This window comes from Anabrus simplex, chromosome 1 (assembly GCF_040414725.1).
Source record: "Anabrus simplex isolate iqAnaSimp1 chromosome 1, ASM4041472v1, whole genome shotgun sequence".
Lineage (NCBI taxonomy): Eukaryota > Metazoa > Arthropoda > Insecta > Orthoptera > Tettigoniidae > Anabrus > Anabrus simplex.
Window position 1 is genome coordinate 1112260255 of NC_090265.1, and position 25289 is coordinate 1112285543.

Here is a 25289-nt window from a genome sequence, read left to right on the forward strand (position 1 = left end):
TGCATTCAATTTCTAGTTCTAAGAGATGATGTATGGGTCTGGAATGAGATTGTATCTGCTTTGTGAGTAGCCTATAATTCAGGGGTTATTGATATAACATGTGGTGCATCTTATTACGAGAGGTGATATAAACGACAGTGGAATTGGCGATGTACACGGTATGACACCCATTTTTGTCCCACGGAAGGCAGTCTTTGAACAGAAGGCGCCGATCTCACAAAGGATTCTTCGCATCCCCTATTGTCTAACCATCCAGAAAGCAGATTGCAGATGTGCCTGATATCAGCCTCGAATTATTTTAATTGGTGTAATCGTCTAAGTCTGCTGTGTTTTGAAGATAAGTATAACGATTATAACGATTATCATCTCTTTTTTTTTTTACAAGTTGCTTTATGTCGCACCGACACAGATAGGTCTTACGGTGACGATGGGACAGGAAGGGCTAGGAGTGGGAAGGAAACGGCTGTGGTCTTAATTAAGGTACAGCCCCAGCATTTGCCTGGTGTGGAAATGGGAAACCACGGAAAACCATCTTCAGGGCTGCCGACGGTGGGGTTCGAACCCACTATCTCCCGAATACCGGCTACTGGCCGCACTTAAGAGACTGCAGATACCGAGCTCGGTCACGATTATCATCTGCTAGAGAAATGAGGATGGAAGATTGTTGTAAAAATTTGTGGTCTCCAATAGTTGTTTTCCTTGGTGACTATATCACGGTTACGGCTGTGATCGTTTAGGGCTTCGTGATGTAGGGGCTTTGTGATTGAGACACAGTATCTCAAATTATTTCATGAATGTAAGAGTACATCTACTCGATCCGTATCGTGCGGCCATCCTGCTCGATGGTTATATGTTTAAGAGTTAGCTAAAGGGAAAGATAGAAATATTAACGTCATCATTTATTCTTTTGTAGTTTACATTTCTCTGAAGAAAAAGTGTAAAATTGTTATAAAATGTATCACTAAGTTGGTGGCTTGGGTTTTGTGTTAGATGTACGCGTTAGGATGAAAATTTGGGGTTGATACGCATTTCGATTTGATGTACTTACTGCATATAAGTACCCTATACAACAAACAAAATATATTTTCAGACTAATATTACTGTGTAATGCAAAATGGTTCACATGAACGTATGTTTGTAGCACGATACACTTTGCAAATTAACGAAAGTATCATAAAAATCAAGTAGAGAGCTGTGTACCTTCTCGAGTGAATGTATTATTTCCGTGACTAAATGAAAGGATTTGGCAGCCCTGCCGTTTAATATACGAGATGTTGTGACATGCTGGAATAGACCCCTGCTGTGCCGGAACAGGTGCCTCCACGCGATCAAATATTACGATTTAGGGACGGAAACTAAGTGTCATCACATTCAGCCGGTTGAAACATGTTTCTTTACTTTAACTATCCGTTCGACCATAGCAGAGAATACAGGCAAAAATGACGACTTATGCAAAGTTGGTACAGGAGATAGCAATGAATCTTATTTTATAAAAACAATATAAAAATTGCTGTGGCTGCTTGAGATATCTTGGTGTACCGTCTCGATGATTACACGAGTGTGTGAACTCTGTCTATAATAATAATAATAATAATAATAATAATAATAATAATAATAATAATAATAATAATATGCGATGCGGAAGGGAAGGATTGCTTTCCACTGTCACGTGACAAGAATGAGCTCTTATATATTATTATTATTATCATTATTATTATTATTATTATTATTATTATTATTATTATTATTATTATTATTATTATTATTATTATTATTTGTAGTAGTAGTAGTATTTATCGTATGGCAATCCGCACCTTTAAAAATATTTTTGACCGAGCTCGATAGCTGCAGTCGCTTAAGTGCGGCCAGTATCCAGTAATCGGGAGATAGTGGGTTCGAGCCCCACTGTCGGCAGCCCTGAAGATAGTTTTCCGTGGTTGCCCATTTTCACACCAGGCAAATGCCGGGGCTGTACCTTAATTAAGGCCACGGCCGCTTCCTTCCAATTCCTAGGCCTTTCCTATCCCATCGTCGCCGTAAGACATCTGTGTCGGTGCGACGTAAAGAAAAAAAAAATGCAACTAAGATCAAATTAACTATCTATGTAGTAGTGTTATATGAAAAATTATAGCTTCGATGAAAAATGAAATGTCGTATGGCTGTTAGTGCCGGGATATCCCAGGACGGGTTCGGCTCGCCAGGTGCAGGTCTTTCTATTTGACTCCCGTAGGCGACCTGCGCGTCGTGATGAGGATGAAATGATGATGAAGACAACACATACACCCAACCCCGTGCCATTGGAATTAACCAATTAAAGTTAAAATCCCCGAACCGGCCGGGAATCGAACCCGGTACCTCTGAACCGAAGGCCAGTACGCTGACCGTTCAGCCAACGAATCGGACCTAGCTTCGATCTTAACGTTAAACAAAACTGTCCAGAGAACATGATGATGTTTGTTGTCTAAAGGAGCCTAACGTCTAGGTCATCGGCCCCTCCAGAGAACATGTCCTCATTCTGGAGTATAGAAACTGATTGACAAACGAGCGATATTATCTGGTTTTATAGACAAAGGAGTAAAATGATTTTAATGTGTACACATTGGATCTTTCAGCAGAATATATTTTAGTAATCTTGCTAACTTTATTCCATTTATATGATTTCAGGTAGTTATATTACGCATCTACTTGGCAATTCGTAGTGTCAGGTTGTTAGAAGTTGGCCTTTTGTTGCGGCCTTTGGGAACTGGGAGTGAAGTCTGTGCTCTATTTCATGGAGGAACGATAGCTTCTTTCCGTAATGTCTGTTTTCCCATGACACCTTCATTGTAGTAGTGATCGAATATATTTTCATCGGCTCGGATGTGTGCGGCAGGCCTCGTCTGATTATGAAAAGTTTCTGGAATAAAATCAATGGGAGAACTAACAAAAGCCGGACTGAGTGGCTCAGACGGTTGAGGCGCTGCCCTTCTGACCGCAACGTGGCAGGTTCGATCCTGGCTTAGTCCGGTGGTATTGGAAAGTGCTCAGATACGTCAGCTTCGTGTCGGTAGATTCACTGGCACGTAACAGAACTCCTGCGAGACTAAATTACGGCACTTCGCCGTTTCCTAAAAACAGTAACAATGTAGTTAGTGGGACGTAAAGAAAATAACATTATTGAAATAACAAAACCTGACAAATCTCCAGTTTATCTTTATTCAGCTCAAAATTTACGAGTACAAACATGAAATAATGAAAATTGATCCATCCGGGTTACAGAGGGCAAAGGGGCCACTTTAATATTGTGAGCTACGTTGATTAAAAGGTCAAAATCATACCTCAAAATGAGCCATGATTCGAACCACAGACTGTTCTGAGGCATCACAAGCGCACTCACGTAACTATGCCTATTAAGATTTTTGAATTGATGGGTAGCGGTACCTTTAAGATAGCGAGAGCTGTCAGCGAGGAACGTGCGGGTCGCGACCCAGTCACGGCTCGAGTGATGCGTGCACGCGTTAGTGACCCACTTGAGCAAGGTCGACCACTGTCACCGTCCACACCCCTCCATTCAGATAACAGCGCCTGTTAGGACCCAACAGCTTTGATGTGCTCTTTAGGTTACGGAATTACAACTTTACGTAGGTAAATAAAAAGTAAGTTTTTATTTTTCCTTATTCGTCTTTATACAGGTACTTTGTATAATAGATGCGTCATAGTACCCTGTTTTGTGACCAGTGCATTACAGTGAGAAGCAGGGAGATATATCTGTGTCAAGCACTATTTCCTTCTATTTCTGTTAGGCTGCAGTCTTTCAGCTTTTTTGTCTAGCCTCCTGTGGTCATTCCTCGTGAATTGTCATTCCCAAGGTATAAAGTTTGAAATTCCTGTGGAAACTGTAATTTCACTTTCCTGTCGTACATCGTCCATGTCTGTATCTAATGCACTTAACCATATGAGGCTGAGTCTGAGTATCCTTGTCTCACCAGTTAATCAATCAGTTAATGAATCAAACAACATATTTTATAAGCTATGGGGAGAGCTGTGCTTGCTTAGTTAGACACAATGTAAAGGTCAGGTGCCAAGTTAATGGCTTCAGTATCGACTAGTGTGCCTTTGGACTCATTTGTGTTTCTCCACAACTCGTAATTAACCGCGTAACATAGACTTACATTCAAACTCACTCTCTCACGAGTTTTTAAGCAGCTGTCTCACTAGCCTTTGGTATAATGCTTTGACAAGCGAAAGCCACAGCTAGGGAGTTACCGATTTCGTTCATACTTTGGGAGATTGGTTTATGTTAAAAACAGATTAGTGTTCGAGGGTTTGTGCCATAGGCCCTAAGCATTTATTTAAGGAGAAAATAGCCCTCTGAATGTTATAGTCTGTATACATGTTGTCAATTTACCTGAGAGTATCTATAGTGGTTGCCGACTCCGCAGTGTAGGGGTAGCGTGCCTGCCTCTTACCCGGAGGCCCCGGGTTCGATTTCTGGCCAAATCAGGGATTTTACCTGGATCTGAGGACTGGTTCGAGGACCACACAGCCTAGAAATTACAAGTGAGGAACTATGTGACGATGAGATAGTGGCCCCGGTCGATAAAGCCAAGAATAATGGCCGAGAGGATTCATCGTGCTGTCCACACATCACCTCGTTAACTGCAGGCCTTCGGGCTGAGCAGTGATCGCTTGGTAGGCCATGGCCCTTCGGAGCTGTTGCGTAGTGGTGGGGTGGGGGTGGGGTATCTATAGTGGTCAACGTCTCCGATTTCCATGCGGGCGTCTCTTGTTCGAGGAATGCCTGTCCCTCATTTTTATTTTTTATCTTGTTCTCCTTTTTATTTTTCTCTTTATTTAATTGACTGGAAAATTGTTGGTATTTGTTGAAATGCCATCTCTAGTCTTTTCTTAAATGATTTCAAAGAAATTGGAGATTTATCGAATAGGCCTATCTACCGCGGTGATTTGTTCCAATCCTCAGCATTCCTCTTCCTAAAAACTAATATTTGCCCCAATTTGTCCTCTTGAATCCCAACTTTATCTTCAAATTATGATCATCTTACTTTTAAGAACACCGAGCTCGATAGCTGCAGTAGCTTAAGTGCGGCCAGTATCCAGTATTCGGGAGATAGTAGGTTCGAACCCCACTGTCGGCAGCCGTGAAAATGGTTTTCCGTGGTTTCCCATTTTCATACAAGGCAAATGCTGGGGCTGTACCTTAATTAAGGCCACGGCCGCTTCCTTCCCACTCCTAGCCCTTTCCTATCCCATCGTCGCCGTAAGACCTGTTTGTGTCGGTGCGACGTAAAACATCTAGCAAAAAAAAAAGTTTAAGAACTCCACTCAGACTTATTTGTATACTAATGTCATTCCACGCCATCTCTAGTCTTCTCTTAAATGATTTCAAAGAAATTGGAGATTTACCGAATAGGCCTATCCACCTCGGTGATTTGTTTCTCTCTTCAGTATTCCTCTTCCTAAAAAACGAATATTTGCCGCAGTTTGACCTCATGAATCCCAAATTTATCTTCAAATTATGATCTTCTTAAGAACTCCGCTAAAATTATTTGTCTACTAAAACCACATCATCTCTTGTCTTTTCTTAAGTGATTTAAAAGAAATTGGAGATTTACCGAATAGGCCTATATACCTCGGTGATTTGTTCCAATCTTCAGTATTCCTCTTCCTGAAAAACGAATATTTGCCCCAATTTGTCCTCTTGAATCCCAACTTTATCTTCACAGTATGATCTCTTTACTTTTAAGAACTCCACTCAAACTTATTTGTCTGCTAATGTCATTCCACGCCATTTCTCCCGGAACATACCGCTTGGTTGTGCAGCTTGTCTCCACAACTATTCCCAGCCTATTTCCGTAACACTACATGTTTGTCTGAAATCGCCCAGAACACATCGTGCTGCTTTCCTTTGGAGCTCTTCCAGTTCTCGAATCAAGTAATCCTGGTGAATTCAATTTTAATTATTACCAAATTATAATTATCCTCCCACGTAGATGCAAGTCCTATAGATACTTACAATAAACATTATGGCTGTGGGTTCAGTTGATTCTGAGGAGCTTTTACAATGCCATGCGCTCATTCATGTTTCGAGTGACTGCACATCTGCAGAACGAATGAGAGGGCTACGAGAGCTTCACAGACTTGACCCTGCAGTTGGTTCCTGTGAGTGATTCGTTCGTACTCACGAAGAATTGGAAGTAGAAAGGAGCGTGTTTAGCAGTACGTTTATCGCACGTGTGTGAATCAGGAAAATGATCAAACTGATCTGAATCATGTAATTTTGACAACTGATAACAATTTCGCAAATGTAAATGTAAATAAATAAGCCGATGTAAAAATTATTTCTATTATTTCTAAGTAGAACACAAGAAAGGCCTTTCACATAAATAATACTTAGCGGCTGAACCTACGTCTTCATCTTTTACCTAAAAAATGATATGGCGCCAGGAAGGACATCTGACCTTAGAAAGAACCCTGACTAAAACGAAATGAGCCAGGGCGGCCACATTGACCCTATAAATACCCTATATAAGCTGAAGAAGTTGCATGCCAAAAATATAGAGGGGTCCAGACAAATGTAAGACACTCTTTGATAGTCAATATCTTTGGAACAAAATGGCATACCGTTACAATTCTTGCACGAGGAGAAGGTTACTTTCTGTGTTCAAATTGACCCTCATTAGCAGCCAAATAATGTCGATGCCGCTGAACTGCTGACCGAAATACGGCTGTCAGTGTTGCCGGCGTGACAACCGTACAGGACGCCTCCATGGTTTCTCGTAGCTCGTTCAATGTAGCTGACTTCTGTCGATAAACTTCATTTTTCAAGGTCCTCCGTAGGTAGAAGTCAAGAGGTGTAAGGTCTGGAGACCGTGGTGGGTACTCAACAGCTCCTATTCGTCCTATCCATCGTTCAGGTAGATTTTCATCCAAGTAGGCTCTGACGTCTCTGTGGTAGTAAGGCAGATCGCCAACTGGTTGTAGGTAAAATCTTTCATTTCCAAACACCTCTCGGATGGCAGGTAAAATCGATGTTTGCAGCATATGAAGATACACCTCACCAGTTACGGTACCTTCAAAGAAGAATGGGCCAATCAAACCGCGCGAAGACAGGCCACACCACACATTAACACCGGGTAGATTAACATGTTTGTCCACGTGAACGTGAGGATTTTCAAGAGCCCAGCACACGCAGTTGTGGCGGTTTACAATACCGTTCAGTTTGAATTGCGCCTCGTCAGACCAGATAACCATCCCTGCAAACCGTTCATCCTCGCGAAGCATGCCTTCAAACCACTCGCACTACTCCATCCTTCCATCCGGGTCGACCTCCTTCATAGCGTGCAGCGATCTTGGAATGTGTATACACTTTGCAGCCTTCAGAATTCTTTGTACGGTTGATCGTCTTACCCCGCTTTCACGTGCACCCTGATTCAGAGATTTTGGAGGTGACCTAGTAAAATGTTGCAACGCAGCAGCGCTGGAAGCTGGACTTGTTTTTGGTCGGCCAGACCTCTCCTTATGCACATACTTCAAATATATCCAGAGTACGATAAGTAAATGTTGTACGTGTTGGTGGCTGAGTCCCGTACATATTACGCCATTGCCGTTGTACCTCCATCATGTTTTCGTACTTTCAGTACCACTCCAGTACGACCTTGCGTTGCTCAAACGACAATCCTACTTTATTCATTGCTTCACTGTCATCTGCTGGAAAACGCGCGCCAAGATTCTCGCACCATTCACGTGACCTTCATCATCTGTTGAGAAAACAATGGACTGTGCTATAGGGCAAGAATTGTAACGCTATGTCATTTTGTTACAAAGATATTAACTATCAAAGAGTGTCTACCTTTTTCTGGACCCCTCTCTGTGAGCATTATCAAACAGTAATATACCTAAAATATTATTTATTTATTCATGATTCGGTTTAGTCATTGTTTCACTTTGCGGACAGCTTTGTCTGGAACAATGCGGTCCAGTACGCGATCTGTCTAGATATTTCAAAAGTCCTCCAAGGAATCAAAAGTTACTAAATACTTAGCTAAATTATCCCTACTTTACTTTTATTGGGCTACCTGGTGTTCAAAAAAAGCCTGGTGTGAGATTTTTCTGTATAATATGTAAGTTGCTGTAGATCTAAATTAAGCGTTTGGCTACAAGTGTTATTATATGTTTTAACTAAGTTATAAGAGACTAAAATTAAAGATAAAACACAGAGTGAGGAAAATAATTTTAATAATAATAATAATAATAATAATAATAATAATAATATTTGCTTTACGTCCCATTAACTACTTTTACGGTTTTTGGGGACGCTGAGGTGCCGCATTTTAGTTCTTTTACGTGCCAGTAAATCTACCGTCACGAGGCTGACGTATTTGAGTACCTTCAAATACCACCGGACTGAGCTAGGATCGAACCTGCGAAGTTGGAGTCAGAAGACCAGTCCCTCAACCGTCTGAGCCACTCAGCCCTGCAGGGGGGGGGGGGGGATAATTATCACAGAATACATTTGTGAGAGGATATCCACCACGAATTTATGTAAATGATTTGAGGAGTTTACATGTTCCGAATTTCATTCAAAAGTCATCAGAGTAGGGAAATTACTTTTAGTGATAGGAATAGTCAGTACAGCTATTAACAGTGTTTTGCGTATATGTTAAACTTTATTAATTGCCGAAATAATTTCTGTTAAAAATAAATTAATCAATAATAATAATTGTTACCGTGTTTTTGTGGTAGTTAGAGGTGAAAGAAGGTGCGGGGTGGTGAACAGGTCTCAAGCTACGAAAGTAAAATTAATTTAAAATTTAACAAGGTTATATTTTCTTTTCAAACTCAGAAATAACAAGAATGGCAGGTACAGAGTAGCAAGGCAACAAAGAGCAACAATAGTATTTACAAGTTTTGGGCTTCGGGCCCCGAACTTACAATTCTCGAGCAGTTAGCCCGAATTTACATGTACATAAGGTTTAGCAAAGGGGCAGAAAACCCCAATCATGCCCAGGAGCACTTGCTCCGAATTACACAGTAATACCTCCTAGAGGCACGCAGAAACAAATTGCAAAAGAGCGATCCGCTCTCAAAGTTTTAAGCCTATCACAAGGCCACACCTAACTCTACTTCAAGCTGTCCTCTAAGGACGTAAGCACAGGGGTAAAATACCCAACCTACTGAGGTATATTAAGCGATAAAAGGATAATTACATGACCTCTAAAATACCAAGTTGAGAGGAGGCGAACTGCACTCTTAATACATTTGCTTTTAAAACCTAATCTGGCTCTAGGCCACAAATGCAAGGGCTAATCCCATACTAAAGAGGTGACTTTAGAAAGGAACAAATTTACATAATGTTAAGGAAGAATAGGTTGAGAAAATAAGTTCACCTCAAAACAATATGAGTGGGAGCTCGAGAGGGTTAAGCACTCTCTATCCCAATATGTAGTTTAAAAGATAGAATAGATACAAGTTTCTTTACATTTTAAGGAAGGTTACATAATGGAAAAACTTCGGACCCGCCCCGAGAGTTAAACTGCTGAGCAAACAAGAAAAGAAGTAATTAATCGGCCATTACCTGGTTGTTGACTGCCGCCGAAGAAAGAGGCGCTTCCCGCCCCCTGCAATGTACTTTACACACGAAAAGATGGAACAGAAGTGGCGCAGAGACCCTAAAATCAGCAGTTTATATACTCTCGCGGAAAGTTCGAGGCGTTTTAGGAAGGAAAACACCCGCCCACAATCTTTTTATTGGTGGTTAAAGAAAACCCCTACACAAGATGAAAAATAAACACATCATTGGTGGAAAATTAATTTAAGAAATTCGGGATTGGCTAAATTCAAAACAAGGGGAAAGAAAGGGTTAATATTGCCAACTTAAACAATGACTGAAAGAAATTTAGCAAAGAACAAACTTTTGAAATTAAATTTTCTCCAAAAAAAAAAAAAAAAAAACCAGTTCTTTCACTCCGCATTAGGGTGCACTATTGTTGATCTTCAGTAGTGTCCTCTAGAAGAGAAAGTTCACACTTCTTACTACAAGCAAAACAAAAATACGTCGAAAATGACACAGTTCAAAAACTCCAAAATTTCCAAGTAGTGACATCTTCTGAGAAAGTAGAAAATTAATACCGTAGATAAAGTTCAGACTTCCTCCAGCAGAGGAGTTTCAACTGGCGCAAATTTTAAATAAGCGGCGTGGAGGTGTACCGCCCGGTACAATAATAATAATAATAATAATTAAGGGCCAGAATAGGTCAGTGGCTTATGTGCTGGCGTCCTACCCGGAAGGCTGAGTTTTGAATCACGGTCGTTCCTGGACTGAGATTTGTCTTCTCAAAAATCACGTGGCATCGGGAAGAGCATGCGGCCTTAAACGTTCGGCCAAAATCAGAATGAGCCTGGGTGGCTCCTGCTATCCCAGAAATACCAAGAATAAGGTGTTGAAAGAAAATATTTACAGCATTACATCTGTGCCGGAGAAGTTTGGTTTACTAAGTAAAGTGTTGGGATATTCCGACCATTTTCTTTCTCGCATGTGATTTACGAGAACTTTACTAATATTAATAGCCGGCTCTGCAGTCTTGGAGTAGTGACTCTGTCTCGTACTGAAAAGCCCCGGGTTCGATCCCCAATCAGGTCAGAGATTTTTACTTGAATCTGGGTGTTGGTTCGATGTCCACTCAGCCTACATGATGGGCTCTCTGATTGTGAGATCCCGGTCAAGAGAGCCAAGAATAAAGGCCGAGTGGATTCGCCGCCCTCACCACGCGTCACCTCGTAATCTACAGACCTTGGGCTGGTGAGCGGTAGCTTGGCAGGCCTATCAGAACTGTAATGACAGAGGGTTTGTTTTGGCTTACTAATATTAGTGATAATAGGACCAGGCACACACCTTCCAGGTGTATACATACTAATATGATTGATAAAACACTTATTCGTGTCCTCTAGAACAGGGGTTTCCAAATGGCGGCCCGCGAAGATATATCTTGCCGCCCGCGAGGGCTTTAAAAATATATTTTAAGAATGTGAAGAAAATTTACGAAAAATATTTGATAGCTTGTTCAAAAATGTATTCATTTTAAATCCTTTGTAGACCAAAGTCAGAACTAATTCATTCTTTAATGTTATTTCCTGTTTTTTTAGTATTAAATTAGGCTGGATAGATTATTTGATTTAATAAAATTAAAATCCAAACTTCGCCGGAAAATGAGCCCTTACAAATACCAGTTCTAGGTCTTAACCATTATTAAAATGGCAATGGGATCAATACCAATTCTTGAACTCCATGCCAACCTCTCTGTGGCCTTTCTGTTCAACGTAGCATGCAATGGATACCAAGAAATACTTTAAAAGCCATTGGTGTAAGAAGCGGTTTCATTTCTTCGTTCTTCCTTCGTTGGCAGTACTGGCTGGTACACAGTGAACATTTTCAGGGAAGTACTCCTGGAAGTACATTGTTGGGCTTTTTAGGCTCTTAGAAATGTATAGCATTGTGCCCTTCACACTACTCCCACTAAATTGTCTTTTTTGTTTAGACTACATTATTAATTTTAGTTTGTCTTTCGTTTTAATTTTTTTAATTTGTCAAATATTAATTCAAATTAACAGATATTGTTGGGTGTTCTTCTTCAATCGTCCTGGGTATAATAGAGATTATTCTTAATTTCACACTTGTATGCAATTATAAGATAATGTTTTAAGCAATTAAATTATTAAACCTCCATTTCAATTGAACTATGCATGTTATTTTATATACAAGTACCTTTGTCGTAGTTGCGGAATTTTACGAAAATTGGCCTGTTATTAAAGTGCGGCCCGCGATCATGCTTAAGGTTTCCAATGTGGCCCTTGAGCTCTTACTAATTGAAAACCCCTGCTCTAGAATATTTCGAAACTACAATTTTGTGCTGAATGTGAAAACAGCTGGGCCACACTTTTCCAGAACATGAAATATTACAGACTCGTATACATTAGTTGAGAATTTTGTAGCTTATTTATTACTGTGTTTCGTGCCTGCGATTTACTTTGATTTTTTAAATAGTGAAGTATACATATTTCCATTTTTTCCAGAGGATCTAAAGAGAGCGTTGTTTAAAATTCATGAGTTGAATACCAAAATGCAGGCAGTTCCCTGTTCTAGTGTGGTTTAATATAACGTGTTTCTCTTGCATTTCAGGCGTCATGCCGGTTGAGTCGGGCGATGCCGGAGGCACCGCGGGGGGCGGTGTCCAGGAAGAGCCTCTACAGTTATCACGTGCTCGTGGTCACGAGCCACCCCCGCCACAGTCCTTCCATCCTAGCATGGCGTCTCGAAGCGCCGCAGCCGCCTCCACATTAGCGTCTTATCATCATCACCTGGCGGCAGCAGCCGCTCTGGGTGGAGTGAGCTCACTGCTGTCGGCGTCGGGCGCGCATCGTGAGTCTTCAGCCTTCGTGCCGGTGGTGCCATCGCGGTTCGTGTCGTACTCGGGTGACGTCCATCCGCTCCTTTCAGCCGAACTTCTCACTGGAGGCGGACCGTCGCGCGATTCCGCCCCAGGCGCCTCCAGCAGCAGCTCTCGCCCTGAAAGTGGAAGTAAACATGAAGAGAGAGGTGGTGGTGATGGAGGATCGTCTGGGGGTGGTGTTGTTGCATACGCTCGTAAAGCATCGTCCAGTTTCGATCTCATGGCTCTCATGGCAGACAAGCGCAAGGAGTTGGCTTTGAGAGAAGCAGCTGCTGCAGCGCATGCCGCAGCCGCCGCTGCCATGCTACTACCACATCATCACCGAGGACAACCACCCCCAGGACTGCTAGAGACTCTACCAGGCGGTCCTCCTCCGCCACCTCCACATCATCCGTACGGCCCACCCGGTGGCTTGTTTCCTCCTGGTGCCACACCACCGGGAGCTGCTCCCGGGAGTTTCCCATTTCCCGGTGCTGCCGCCGGAATGTTCCCTCCAGGACCACATCACCCGCATCACCCACACGCTCATCTGGACCGCCGTCTTCTACGAGCGCCAGGAAGAGCATCCCGTCCCAAGAAACAGTTCATCTGTAAATTCTGTAACCGACAGTTCACCAAGTCGTACAACCTGCTGATCCACGAGCGAACACACACGGACGAGCGACCATACTCCTGTGACATATGTGGGAAGGCGTTTAGGAGACAGGACCACCTCAGGGATCACAGGTAGGTTCTATTCTATGTAATTCTGTAGTATAAATCGCACATATTGCATAAAACGTAGTAGAAGCCAGAGCTTGATGTTTAAGAGTTTGTATCACCTTGCATGATCTGTGATTTATTTCTTTAAAAATATATTTAAATTTAAAATTAATTTAGAATTGATCATAGGAGTATCTACCAACAGCAGCTGAACTAACTTTTAAGGTATGATTATGTTTCCTCTAGTATACTCATATATGAATTTTCATTTCATTTTAATGTTACTACATCAAATATATTACTCCCATGAATATTTTAGCAGAAAATGGAATATATTTAAATGTTTCCGTTTATATTATAAGAAGATTCAATAAAATGTTACGATTTACTTTAGGTGTCTTTCGCAAGATGGTTGGAACTACTTGGACAAAATGAGTAAACTGTAACGAGGAAGGAAGCAAGCAATTCAAAAGCCAACCTTGTGTGGTGTTTTGGTAGTGTGATATAGATTTTGCACAGCGGCGAACGGCGCTAGATAAATTCGTTATGAATGCTAGAAATTGTATTATTCTTCTCGGTCTCTTCCCAATATATGACTTGAGTTTTATGGCCGGATTCCTTTCCTGTCACCAACCTTGTGTGGAGAGATGTATTGATTATTGCATGTTTCTGTGGTGTTTTGGTAGTATGAAATGTGCCGAACGCAAATATCCAGTCCCCAACCTAGAGGAATTAACAAGAGGCGGCTGAAATCCATGACTCTGCCGAGAATCGATACCAGTGCCCTTTGGACTGAAGGCTACTACGCTGACAATTCAGCCAATAAGCCTAACAGCGGTAGAAATCGAAATGAAGTAAATTAGCTTGAATACCTTTACAGTAGAGTAGAATCTAGTCTTGTTTTTCTAAAAGATGCAGATTACCACATTTTCTTTAAACTTTATGGAACGTTATTTAATGCTCTATTGTCCGCCTCCACAGCGAAATGGTTAGGACTGTTATCTGCCGTCCTTGGTGATCCGGATTTGATTCCAAGTATTGTGAGAGATTTAAGAATGACAGGAGGGCTGGTATGTGCTTAAAAGGGTACATGAAACTCACCTCCAATTGGGGTGTGCCTGAAAAGAACTGCAACATTTCCGGGCGAGTAGATATGTCTGCCTCCGTAGGATAACGGTTAGCATCATTAGCTGCCGTCGTCGAGAGCCCGGGTTCGATTCCCGGTACTGCTAGAAATGTAAGATTGGTAGCAGGGCTGCTACGTAGTTAAATAGGAACATGAAGCTTATCTACAATCAGAATGTGCCTGAAAAGGTTTGCAACACCTCGGGATGAGAACACGAATATAGAGGTTGTCTATCAGGCTTCAACTCGAAAGACGTCCACCAAGACTCACCGGAGGCCACTGCTTTAAACCCAAAGTATTTACATATAATGTTAACAAGGTACTTGAAAAGTTTAAATAATAATTCAAACGAGATTCAGGTTAACGGTTGAATTGTACTGTCAGTATACTCGGCCGATGTCAAACCAGTGTGAGGGGTGAGGCTATATAAATTGCTGAGATGTGAGAGCAAGAGTTAATGAAATGTCACTAGCTAGTGACTGAAATATACAGAACATATTTCTAAAAATTCAGTCTAATGTTGAAAAAGAAAAGCAGTCATGGCGGTAAAGATGAAAGTTATGTATCTCCTCTCCATGGTTTTCAGAGTGTCATTTTAGGAGATATACTGTAAAGCGTCAAACCGCACAGTATCGGCTGTTTACATGTGCTTTTCAGTTGGCAAGCAATAGAGTAGAGTGCATTGCATGACTCAACGCATATAGGGGAGGGGAGTGGACTACGTTGATAATAGCAGCAGGACCCCCAGTTTTCGTGGAATTCGTACCACAGGGATGTGACCTTTCGTTTAAAAATCCCGCACACATCAGTCAAGATATAAACCACGGACGTCTAGGTAAGTGGCGAAACCCAGCAAGTGGCTGCGTGAAGCTAACAGCTTGCATTCGGGAAATAGTGGGTTCAAGCCACACTGTCGACATCCCCGAAGATAGTTTTCGGTGATTTTCCATTTTAACACTAGGCAAATGCTGGGACTGGGCCTCAATCAAGGCCACGGTCGCTTCCTTCCCACTCCTAGCCCTGTTCTATCCCATCGTCTCCGTAAGACCTATCTTCGTCAATGCAACGTAAAGCAAATTGTACAATAAGTGAATACGTGTCCTCACATTCCTCAAATTTGTGCACGTCACTTTAGTCACATTTCCAAGGGTGACCAACAGCGTTTACCTTATCAACCACATACATATCAGCCCCACCTGACAATCTTAAATCTTCTACAGAGCAGGAAGTCGAACTCGAACCTCTGAGGGCGACAGCCAATAGTGCTAACCGGTACATTACAGAATTGGATGCTCATCTAGGTGTTCCCAGAAAATACTACTAATAATAATGAATATAATAATAATGTCTGGGTAAGAAGTGTAGAATTAGCCGGTGCCGTAGTGCTAGTGGTCACTTTTAATGGTTTCACAGGAGTAATTGAATGCTTTAAGGGGTGAACCTTGACTCGGATATCACAGGATTTTGAAAATTGTCGATACAATTTAACTCCAACCGTAGATATCTTGCTCTCTAACCGGACGTTATTCATGTAATACTATTTTCAAAATATTATTTGAACAACCAAACAAGTCAGAGGCATTTCTTAGTGGAAACTTATATTATCTACTGAAGAATGAATGTCTCCAAGCCTGTAGTGTGACAAATTCGACTGACATTACTAAAATAAATTAAACTGTATTTCCACAGATAACTCAGTTTTGTCAATCTTTGGCCTGTTATTCAACTTAAACACAAGTCTTGGCAATGAAAGATGAAAGAGATATTTACTTTCAGAAAAATGTTAAGCGATCTTACGAAACTAAATTTACCTTCTTTTGTATATCATTTCGATAGGAAGATGAAAATTAAACCTGGCATATAATGCGAAATGAGGGATTTCACATAAATGAACATATAAATGTATCAAAATTTCACTGAAACGGAAACTAATGCATCGTACTTTTTAGGTGATGGTTATTTATTTATCATTTAAGAATTTAAACACTCTGTAAGCAGCTATGTATTCAGCTAGAAGTCACGCTTTTTTGTTATGTCCAACTTATGATAAATGATCTTGAAATTGCACAAACATTTTCTTTTATCGTTAAAGTAAGAATACCTTTTGTTCAATCGATCGCGCTGGTGTAAGCGTATTCTGTCAAGCTCAACCTCATAATATACTGTAACACAGGGGATGATGTAAGAATAACAGCCATCACCACTTTGATTTGACATAACTAAGAGTAACTTATTTTGCAATAATCAGCCACTGTGTACATTTACGAAGCCTCATCGTACTTCCTACATTCAAACCAGCGAGATTTGTAATTAGGACCTTGGTACAAGGTGGTACCGTGAAAACATCTGTAGCATTGAATTTAATCTTTGTACTGAATCTGATGACCAAACTTAATTTCCTAGAATATTGGTACACTGGACCGGTTGGAAAGTGCAATTACGGGAACAGCCGCCTGGTGATGCTAGATACAGCCCGCATCGGATGGGAAATAAGCACGTATGGAGCAAGGTACTGCATTAGGAGTGTCCATTCTGCGGGCAGACGACACACTGTTTGCCAACTGCAAATAAACTCGCTCCAGTTTCCCTTTCCGTCTCCCAGGAGAAGATTTTGACATCAGAGAATCATTCTTCTTTTAATCGGGCAACAACATATTTTATGTTTGAACCTGGATAAAACGGTCAGTCTATAAACAGATATTTTTACTTAATGTATAGACTAATAGTATTTAATGTTATTGATTTTACGTCCCAATAACTACTTTTACGGTTTTCGGAGTCGCCGAGGTTCCGGAATTTTGTCCCCCAGGAGTTCTTTTACGTGCAAATAAATCCACCGACACGAAGCTAACGTATTTGAGCACCTTCAAATACCACCGAACTGAGAAACGAACCCACCAGTTTGGGTTCAGAAGGCCAGCGTTCAGTAGAAAAGTCATTTCCAAAACCAGTTGGAGATATTATTTCAGATAGTCCACGATTTTTTAGTTTATTTTAAATTTGTATTCAATTATTGTCGTTGCGCTTAATTGCAGTTTTATTGAAAGTTTTGGATTTTCGACACAATAAGTATAACTTACAAAAACACTGTGTATTAGTAATATTATTAATAAAATTGTATTTATTGGTATATTTTATTTTAAAATGTTTTATAGTAAAATTTGGGATAACCGAGCTCGATAGCTGCAGTCGCTTAAGTGCGGCCAGTATCCAGTATTCGGGAGATAGTGGGTTCGAACCCAACTGTCGGCAGCCCTGAAAATGGTTTTCCGTGGTTTCCCATTTTCACACCAGGCAAACGCTGGGGCTGTACCTTTATTAAGGCCACGGCCGCTTCCTTCCCACTCCTAGCCCTTCCCTGTTCCATCGTCGCAATAAGACCTATCTGTGTCGGTGCGACGTACAGCAACTAGCAAAAAAAAAATAATAATAATAATAATAATAATAAAAATAATTGGGATATAACGATACCTGCTATGTAACTGAAAAATTCTACGATTAAAAAGTCCATTAACAGTTTTGTATATATTTAGTAACTGAAATACAAGTATCATTAAAATATTGTTTAGTAGGTAGAAATCAGTATATGAAATTGAAAATGCAGGGGAAAGCAAAGCAAAGAAATATATTTTTTCTGCTGAATTGTTACTCAAAAGTCTTCACCGAAATGAGGGAAATGTCAATTTTTATCTCCATTATGTCCCCTTAATAATAATCGAGAACCTAGTCAGCAAATGTTTCATTGCCGGCAGATCGCATAGATACAGAGTCAGTTATAAATTTGAGTGCTCTGTATTAACATCCTTGACAGATTCATTAGTATTCTTGATATTTCCATTACTAAAAAGATGTAGCAGTCTCTGATCCATTTTATTGTTTGAGGCCCTATTGAATCTTTATAAAGAGCCCCTCCTGGTGTAGAAGTATTTAATACATCTATTGGGATGTTTAATTCCCTTGTGGACGTTTCTGTCGGTTCGCTGTTTTCAAATCCCTCAGAGTTTATCTGTCTAAAGAACTGTATGCCATTTGCAACAGAATTACTACTGTAAATAACTGAAAAGCAAGTCTCACGTTCTTGCGCTGAAATTAAGTGGGGTCTATATGTGCAGACGTTAGCTTGCGGCAAACTTTCAAACCTGCAAATTTATGGCAGTTATCCATTTCAAAAACTTGTCGATAGAATTTAAAGTCCACAACTTTATTATTGTAATAGACTTGCCTTTTGTCGTGAAAATTATTTCTGATGCACTTAATTATATGCACATCATCTGAAAAGGCCCAAAGTCTCCTACTAGAATCAAAGGGATTAGAAATAGAGCACATGACCTTCCCTTCTTTTCCATTTATTCCTAAACATTTCCACACCTTTTTATTAGACTGACTTCCATCTGAGGTGAAACCTATAATTCTGGCGCCAATTTGCTCCAGTTGTAAGACCACCTGGATTAAAATTCGTGACAAAATATCACCAGGTGTGGAATTTGGGCTTGCATATACAACAACCGACTGAACCCAATTATTCAATACGGGCACAAACATGAACACTAACGCATGATTTGAGAGTTTATTTTTCCCGTGTTCTTGGGTGTGTTCTCCTAAATTTACAAATCCATCACCTTTTAATGGGTTGGTGTTAAACTCTTCTCTCAGTTTTACTTCGTCATATATGAGAATTCCCGTGCGATTGTTTTCACTCTTCTCATCGCAGAAATAGTTCTCAATAGCACTAATGGCATGGGTGTTCACCCCGTAAGGGCACTTAAGACCTTTAACTAATTTTAGCAGCTGAGCCTCCGAAGGAAGGGGAAGCATGTTATGCCTTAAACAATGTCTATAGCCCTTAGGAGATTTAATTTTAAATAAGAGACTATCTAAAAGGAATTCATTATCATATCTCATACCTTTCTTATTTCTTAGCTGAAATTTTTTTTAGCATTGTGTCAATAATCACCTTTTGCTTTCTGCTTAATGTCGGCTCACTTGAATAATTTGGCTGTAATTTGGAATCTCTTAGTTGTTTTTCTAGCAACAAAATCTTAGCATTAACTATTTTCAATTTATTACGGATAGTCATTATATTACGTCCCTGTCTCTTTAGTTTGTTTCTAAGTGAACGTATTGTATTTTTAGCTGTGTATGAATCTGTTTCATATCTTTTATCACTCTCAGAAAAAGCATCGAAATTTAGTTCGCGGTGAGGCCTGTGTGATTTGTTTCTTGAACTTTCCTTCGTCTTCGGAGGCTGTCTTTTACAGGGTGATTTTCGTTTGTTTAATTGTTTCGTGAAATATTGTGGCAAATTGGGAAATATATGAGGGACAGCGCCACTTTTCAGTTTCCATCTATCCCTAGGAATTTCTACCTGTTCGCTTTGCATTACAAATGAATCTTATTTAACAATAAATTAATCAGAAAAATGTGAATCGCACACATAACACTTATCAGAAAGCTTCTTGTCCTTTCTGGGAATCGCCTTTTCCCATTTTGAAAATTCTGCTTCATTTTTAGGTGGTTTGAAGAAGTGTTTACCTTTCGTAGTTTTGTAGACAGACTTACAGCCTGGAACGAAACAAGTAGGCATTTTTTCCTCGTCGGTATTTTTGTAAGTTTTATAAACTCAGCACTATATTTACACTAAATAAAAGAATGCCATCACCATATCACACGCTCTTCGCTTTCACTTAACAATAATGCACGACAGTTTTTTTGCCTCCACAGAACAACACTACCGAACACAACCATATTACAACTACAGATACCAACCCTCAGATAGCAACGGTGCTGCCCCTAGCGGACGATTCATCACAGGGAACAACTTAAGAGCTCACATTTTCTCTTCTACTCGTTATGCTACTACTATACTACTTACTACTAGTGATAATAATGTTTTGAGTTTTTCGTCCCACTAACTACTTTTATGGTCTTGGGATACGCCGAGGTGCCGGAATTTGGTCCCCAGTAGTTTCTTTACGTGCCGTTAAGCAAATCTATCGACACGAGTCCGGCGTATTTCAGTACCTTCAAATACAATCGAACTGAACCAGTATCAAACTTGGCAGGTTGAAGTCAAAAGGCCAGCGTACTACCATCTTATTAGCTACTCAGGCCGGTAAACATCGCTATTAATCCTGTAACATCTAGCCTTGTGGTTGATACAGCACTCAGTATCAACTTCAATTTGGGGTAAAGGTGAACAGCAGCTGTCTATCCGGTCTCATTTGTTGTCGACATTATGGACGATAATAATAATAATAATAATAATAATAATAATAATAATAATAATAATAATAATAATAATAATAATAATAATAATAATAATAATAATAATGTTATTTAAAACTGACTACTTTTACGGTTTTTGCAGACGCTAGAGTGGTGGAAACTTGTCCTTCAGGAGTTCTGATGTATTTGACCACCTTCTACCTTCAAATACCATAGGACTGAGGTGGGATCGAAGCTGTCAGGTGCGGTCAGGACGGGAGAGTGCTTGCCAGTAGCACATCTTGGCTGTTTCGCCGCTAAAAAACAGTATTCTTTGAAGACTAGAATGGTCATCGACCATATAGGAAACCAAGGCTCCATTGAAAGGGCTGTAGAGCTATAGGAAGAAGAAATTTCTGACTCATATATAATGTATTGGGAATAGAAGGTGAATTTTTCTCGTGTCGTGCATTCTGCTAATGAGTCGCTACCGCTGGCTTGGTTCTATTGCAGCGTGAGAACCATAGAGTTTGTGTAAACATTTCGGCGTCTAGTAAAGGTTTTCTCCTCTTGAGGCTAAAGTAAAGACTCTTGTGAGGAACAACAAGATTGCGGCGACGGGTCAAAGTAGCGGGCGCTATTTGTTAGGTGCGGTCAGAAAGGAAAGGTGCCTGCCAGTAGCACATCTTGGTTCTTTCTCCGCTAAAATACACTGAAACAGTATCCTTCGACTTGTAATGAAAGACATTTACAGAGGGCTTAGGGGTTTCATGTTAGGGAAGTGCCTTCTGATGGCGTGCCATGAAATACGTTTTCGGAGGTACCGTCTTTATTTCTTGCTTTTTCTTTATTTACCCTGTGTCTCACAGTTTTCACATGTATCCGGCCTAATTGTGTTACAAGTCATGATTTACACACTGTTCGTGTCCCTCAAATGTCGATACATTTCTACGATCGATCGAATTGGTATTTACCGTACTTGTGTAGCTAAGAGCTTGTATTTGAAAGATAGGGGGTTCGAACCCTACCGTCCTCAGCACAATATGGTTTTCTATGTTTTCCCATTTTCACACTAGGCAGATACTGAGACAGTATCCTAATTAAGACCACGGCTGCTGCCTTCTTAGTGCTAGCTCCTTTCCATCCCATAGTTGCTGAAAACGTATGTGTTGGTGCAACTGCCCAACTAAATAATAATAATAATAATAATAATTTCGTGTGGCTATTTCTAGCCGAGTGCAGCCCTTGTAAGGCAGACCCTCCGATGCGGGTGGGCGGCATCTGCCATGTGTAGGTAACTGCGTGTTATTGTGGTGGAGGATTGTATTATGTGTGGTGTGTGAGTTGCAGGGATGTTGGGGACAGCACAAACACCCAGCCCCCGGGCCATTGGAATTAACCAATGAAGATTAAAATCCCCCACCCGGTCGGGAATCGAACCCGGGACCCTCTGAACCGAAGGCCAGTACGCTGACCATCCAGCCAACGAGTCGGACACTGCTCAGCTTAAGAAGGAAGACATTGTTCGTAGGTCCGAGAAATATGATTTTATCTATTCTACATTATAACGTTGTTTTTTACGTGCCTTATTTGTGATTACAGGTACTTTTGTCTTTATGAGTGGTTCATTTTATTACTTAACTACCGATAAAACGTATTGCTAGGAGTTACGTAAACATGTTTGGTCGTGTTTATTTATGTTAGATCATATTTGCTTGCGTATTCCCAACTACAGTAATAATAATAATAATAATAATAATAATAATAATAATAATAATAATAATAATAATAAATTAAGTAAGGCCTCCCATTTACAAACATATTTCCTTAGCTTATTAAAGGGCATGGATATAGATATTTATTGTTGTTACTCGCTGTTATCTCTGATATTAGAACAAGCATTGTGTTAACAAAGCCGGCCCCGTGGTGTAGGGGTAGCGTGCCTGCCTCTTACCCGGAGGCCCCGGGTTCGATTTCCGGCCAGGTCAGGGATCTTTACCTGTACCTGAGGGCTGGTTCGAGGTCCACTCAGCCTACGTGATTAGAACTGAGGAGCTATCTGACGGTGAGATAGCGGCCCTGGTCTAGAAAACCAAGAATAACGGCCGAGAGGATTCGTCGTGCTGACCACACGACACCTGGTAATCTGCAGGCCTTCGGGCTGAGCAGCGGTCACTTGGTAGGCCAAGATCCTTCAAGAGCTGTAGTGCCATGGGGGAATAAAAATTGTGTTAACAAACACACTTATGCGTACTTTCCGAAATAAGTACATTATTCACCTTAAACGAATCTCTTAACTAATTCTGGGGCACTTTTCTCTGCGAAAAAATGTTCTAAACATCTTTTTCGAAATGATTTTCCGAATCATTCTGAAAGTGAGCGAGTTGGCATTGTGGTACGGGTCTTGTTTCCGTGAGCTTTCGTTCAGAGAAGGTGCGCTCGAACCCCATCGTCGGCAATGCTGAAAATTATTTTGTGTCGTTTCTCTTTTTCACACCAAATAAATACCAGGGTTGTATTTAAATGAAGGCCAGGGCCGCTACCTTTCCAGTCCTGCAGTACCAGTTCTATCCCTTTCTTATTGTAGTGCCACCTATAGGTAGTATTGTTACGTTACTCAACAACTAACGAAAAGAAATCTCAATACGTATGTACTCTGATCGTGATATAGTCCATTCAAGTTTGCAAATGGCTTCTTTTTATCGAATACGCACTTTATTGTACTTTTTGTCTACTAAGGTATCGCAGTATATATAATTTTACTAAAATGAAATTTGGAAGTTCTTAAACAGTCTGTTACTCTGTTTTGAGTCTCTCAGTGTTTTATTCCGTGGTTGTGGCAGGCCTACTTTATTTTTCCCTGCACACGCTTTAATGTTCATTTAATTGTACTTAACAGCTTCCGAAATAAGAAATGCATAAGCCGTGTCAGCCGTATTTCGTTCATTTCGATTATTTCCTCCCACCACCCACTATCTCTGTTGATATCTATTGGCACAAATAAGTTCGTTTGTTATTGTATGATTCATGTCAGCTCAATATACTTCAAAAATAATATTTAAATAAAAAGTATTCTGGGAACACATACTGTACGTAAGATTAAGTAGCCGCAGGAGTTTGTGAAGGTGTTCCAACCCTGAGGAAAGCAACCTCGTAAAAAATGCTATGTGAAAATGGATTGGTAGCGGTATGCAGGGACATCTTGAAACACCAGGTGGTATTAAGGAATTTAACACATGAATACTCTTTTTATTAGGTCTACGGATTAAGTAAGCTCTGCGATTATTTGTGTTGGCAGTTATCTTCAGTGTAAATCGGAATAGAAATAAACAGGAACGACTTCTGTGAAAGTTATATGTTGTCCTATGATTGCTTCTCAAAGTAACTTAAAAATGTTAGAAGCGCTGAATTCAAGGACTTCGCGTTTGACAAAAAGAACACTACTCGCTTTGCTTGATCGCATTCCTGCCTTTAGGGGCGTGAATCTTTATCATCCATCAAGATTAGAGAGGGCTGTGGAATGCCATGATCGGCTTACAGCACAGCCCTCTGTAGAATAGGTGGATTAATAACAATTAAGGAGCGCGTGTGGTATGTGAGCAGGGGGCTCTGGTATTCCGAAACGGCCCTGAGCTTGGCTTCTAGGCTCGCCGACTGGCCAGCAGTTAGCCTTGACGAGCAAGCTTTGGTCTGGTTCTGTCTTCCAGTCGGGTTATTCCTCTCGGCCAGCCAAAGCCTTCTGCACGCAAATGGTTTACATCCAGCGGCATTGTCCTCCCCTGAATACAGACCTACCGCTGCGTCATTCCAAGTTGATAAAATTCTTGACTGCAAGAGAATATAAATATTCCTGTTTCTGTTTGGTTAAACTAGTCCTGAAGAGATAGAACATAGGCAGTTGTGGAATCTTACGGATATTATTATTGTCATTGTTGTTGTTGTTATGTTAGGAGACCCAGCATTAAAGAAAAAAACAAATTTACCTAGGACGACTTGGGATTACTTCTAACTAGGATATGGCATGTTTTTGCTGTGACATGTTTTCCAAAAAATCCGTTGAATTCTGATGCTACAGTGACTTGGCCAAGGTGCATTTTTGCTCCTGAATGTTTAAATTATTAAATACTGTGATCCAACTGTAATTCTGCGACGACTGTCTCATTGTTAGTAAAATACCAAAATAAGTTCCCTTACACTCCACAACATTTCAAGTTATTAGGTGGGTTCACCCGCGTATGAGACTAAAGTCAACATTATCGTAAACCCTCCAATGAAATAGCAAACACTAATATCCTAAAACTACCAAAAATGTATCTCTCCAACAGCGGACCAACTTTCCAGCATACTAGTTCATAAATGGAATCCGCGACCCCACCAGGGTACGCCCCACCAGGGTATGGGAAAAGTGATAAAAAGAGAAGAACATAAAAATAATGGAAAAATCATTTACAATCGTAGTTAAATGACAGAGAACAACAGGTTCTTGTTATTGCTACTGCTGCTGTTGCTGTCGCTGCTTCATATTAAGTGGTTGGGACATCATAATCAAAACTGTTGTCCTTGCGTACATAATGCATACGAGGCTGTTTAATGATCTCTGTGACTGTAGTCTTTATTTCACATGACCTGAGATTGTTAATACAGTATTAAAAACCGGCGTTATTGTATTACTTCTTAACGCTGAATATTAAAAAGTGTCTGCATATTTTATAATAATAATAATAATAATAATAATAATAATAATAGCGAGCGAGTTGGCAGTGCGGTTAGGGGCGCGCAGCTGTGAGCTTGCATTCGGGAGATAGTGGGTT

The 25289-nt window shown here is 40.5% G+C and overlaps 1 protein-coding gene across 1 annotated transcript in view; it reads left to right on the forward strand.

Annotated features, from left to right (window-relative positions):
* LOC136876605 (protein bowel) overlaps nucleotides 1-25289 on the forward strand; it is a 114498-nt gene that overhangs the window by 20413 nt on the left and 68796 nt on the right. The window contains exons 2-3 of the mRNA XM_067150588.2: nucleotides 12176-12509; nucleotides 12639-13172. Coding sequence (XP_067006689.1) covers nucleotides 12181-12509; nucleotides 12639-13172 — 863 coding nt within the window. The 5' untranslated portion in view covers nucleotides 12176-12180. The remainder of the gene's footprint in view (nucleotides 1-12175; nucleotides 12510-12638; nucleotides 13173-25289) is intronic.